At 40.3% G+C, this 3,075-nt stretch overlaps 1 protein-coding gene across 1 annotated transcript; it reads left to right on the top strand.

Annotated features, from left to right (window-relative positions):
• The first annotated feature begins 1,716 nt into the window (after positions 1-1,716).
• On the top strand, positions 1,717-2,502 carry LOC133037004 (uncharacterized). Its single transcript, XM_061113798.1, has one exon. It carries the CDS (start codon positions 1,717-1,719, stop codon positions 2,500-2,502), a length of 786 nt encoding a protein of 261 aa, XP_060969781.1.
• Positions 2,503-3,075: the final 573 nt, after the last annotated feature.

Raw genomic sequence — 3,075 nt, 5'->3', positions numbered from 1 at the left:
GGGTGCATGGAGTATGCATCGGAAGGGACTGACATTGAACTTTGACATAGATTTAATCAAACTTACCGTAATATCTATTCAAGTCAAAATCAAAGAATAGTTTCTTGCTCTCGCAGCTCCCGAGTTGGCGCCATGGCAAAAAATGAGGTCCAAGAATCATGGAAAACTAGCATCTACTTCGAAGAATAAAAAACCTGTGAAGAAACGAGGTCCATCCTCATCTGGAGATGTCAAGAAAACCAAGTCGATGGATGCAATTCTGGGAATTGAACCCATCGATTTCACTGACGAAGAAGACGATAAACACGAGCCAGATTTTGAACAGCTTCAGGGTCTTTCACCACGATCTTCGCTTCATGAATTGCAGAGGCAAGATGACATTCGGAGTGACTTCGCTCACTTCCTGGAAGCTAACCATAGTTGCAGCAGAGATGTCTCGAAAGGTAATTTCCCTGTTCCCCCAATTCTTAGGTCAGGTTTTGTTATTAGATCATTAGATAGTTCTTTTCAGGAGGTTTCGACTGAGAAACAGAAACCTGATAATGAGAAAGTAATTGTTAAAGTCACAATGGAATTCTGCTATTGTATGTTATGTGTTGGGTGCAAACCCTCCACTGGATGTTCTTGAAGTATTTTCTAGAAGAATATGGAAGGAGAAAGTGGATAAGGTTGGGCTCCTCTCATATGGTATTTTTCTGATTAGATTCACTTCAGTTGAGACAAGGGATAGCATTCTTAATGGAGGCTATACTTTCTTCAACAAGAGGCCGGTAATAATGAAAGCATGGGATCCGAATACTAATTTCAGAAAAGGGGATATTCTTAAGGTTCCAATTTGGATTCAAATTGAAAACTTGGAACTGAAATATTGGGGCCAAAACACTTTGTTCAAGATTATAGGGCAGATTGGAGAGCCTATAATGGTAGATGAAGTCACTAAAATGAGGCAAAAATTCACTTTCCCTAGAATACTTGTTGAAGTTTCTATGGAACAAGAACTACCATCGTCTATTGCGTTTGAAGATGAGCATGGCTATATTACATCAGTTGGGATTAAATACGAATGGAAACCAATCATTTGCAAGAATTGGAATGGGTTGGGACATAGCACTGATGAATGTAGGAGGAAACCATCTGCTCATAAACAGTAGTGGGTTAAGGGTGAATCGAAAGAGGATATTGAGGTGAGGTCTGGGGCTGATACAGATGGTTGTGCAACAGCAGGAACTAATTCTTGTGTGAATTTAAACACTAATTCTGGTGTGAATCATCCTGTTACAGCTGCTGGAAGTCACAAGGGAAAGAAACCAGTGGTACTTGAGGATAATGATGGATTTAAACAAGTTCACAAGGGTCTGAAAGTTCATGGTACTGCAACGGCCGATAGCACCAGCACCAGGAATACTTTTATTCTCTTACAGGAACCAGAATCTAAAGAAAATGAGGGCATAGGAATGCTAGCAGCAACTCGAGATAAGACAAGAGGAGGGGGAGTGCCTCCCTATCCAAATGGATAGAATATTAGCTTGGAATGTCCGGGGAGCCAACAACCATCACAAACAAAATTTGATCAAGCAATTGATTCATAATCAAAATGTTGGGCTTGTTGGTCTCCTTGAGACAAGAGTCAAGGCTCCAAAACTTGGTTCCTTGTACTCTCATGTTTTTAATGGATGGTGCTTTACTAGTAATATAGCATGGCATAAAGGAGGGAGAATGGCAGTTGCGTGGAATCCAAATACCTTCAGCATCAATATAATCAAATGTACAAGTCAATTAATACATCTTCAAGTCTCTACTTTAGATGGTATGAGTTTTCTTGTTACTTTTGTTTATGCTTTTAGTGATGAAGAAGGTAGAATGATTTTATGGCAGGATCTAAAAGCTATTTCTACTCAAGACCCTTGGGTAGTGATGGGTGATTTCAATGATGTTTTGGAGCAAGAAGAAAGGATTGGAAGTCGGGTGAAGACTCTCACTTCTCATTCTTTTAAAGATTGTGTTTCACAGTGTCAACTGGAAGATATCAAAAGCAGTGGTAAATTCTTTACTTGGTGTAATAACCAACAGGAGGATGACCGCATCTACTCTAAACTTGATAGGGTAATGGCCAATTGTAAATGGATGGAAACATATCCGGGAGCTGAAGCCATTTTCCTAAACGAAGGTGCCTTTGATCATTCTTCAGCTCTAGTGATTTTTCACCATCTTGCTGTCAATGGGAGAAAGCCCTTTAGCTATTTCAAAATGTGGATATCTCACCCTGAATACTCTAGCCGATTGCAGCATATTTGGCAGCAGAAGGTATCAGGTACGAAAATGTACCAGGTGGTGGCTAAGCTTAAAGCATTGAAGCCGGCCTTTAAGAAGATAAATCAAGAGGGGTATAATGATTTGCAATCGACAGTCATCAAAGCAGTATCTGTTTTGGATAATTGCCAAAACCAGTTATCTTTGGACCCTCTAAACCAGGAACTTCAACAAAAGGAATCAGCAGCATGAAGCATTTTTTCTCAAGCACACAAGAACTATCAGCAATTCCTTCAGCATAAAGCAAAGACTACTTGGGTTAGAGATGGGGATGATAATACGGCCATTTCCCATGCAAGCCTCAAAGCTAGAATCAACCAAAACAGAATTCTTTCCATTGTGGATCCGCAAGGGAACCGAGTAGATGAGCCAACAAAGATCAATGAGGTTTTTCTTGCTTACTACAAGAAACTGTTAGGCACCAGAATGGTCAATAGAAGGGAAGTATTAGACCATGTGATCAAGAATGGACCCACAGTAACGATGCAAGAAAGGGTAACTCTGTCGGCTCCTGTTACTAATGAAGAAATAAAGAAGGCCATGTTTGCTATACCTGGCACTAAAGCTCCCGGACCAGATGGCTTCTCCAATTTTTTCTTTCAAGACAATTGGGAATTGATTGGCAATGATATATGTGAAGCTGTGAGATCCTTCTTGCATTCAGGCAAAATCCTCAAAGAGATAAACTCCACAACTCTCACTATTATCCCTAAGGTGAAATGTCCCAATTCTCCAAGTGACTTCAGACCGATTGCCTACTGCAAT

The sequence above is a fragment of the Cannabis sativa genome, chromosome 4 (assembly GCF_029168945.1).
Source record: "Cannabis sativa cultivar Pink pepper isolate KNU-18-1 chromosome 4, ASM2916894v1, whole genome shotgun sequence".
In the NCBI taxonomy this organism is placed as follows: Eukaryota; Viridiplantae; Streptophyta; class Magnoliopsida; order Rosales; family Cannabaceae; genus Cannabis; species Cannabis sativa.
The sequence above is the reverse complement of the archived record's forward strand: the minus strand, read 5'-3'. Positions and strand labels throughout refer to the sequence as shown.

Bases quoted from the DNA above. Each gene is read 5' to 3' on its own strand.
- LOC133037004 (XM_061113798.1), top strand. From the start codon at position 1,717: ATGGCAGTTGCGTGGAATCCAAATACCTTCAGCATCAATATAATCAAA.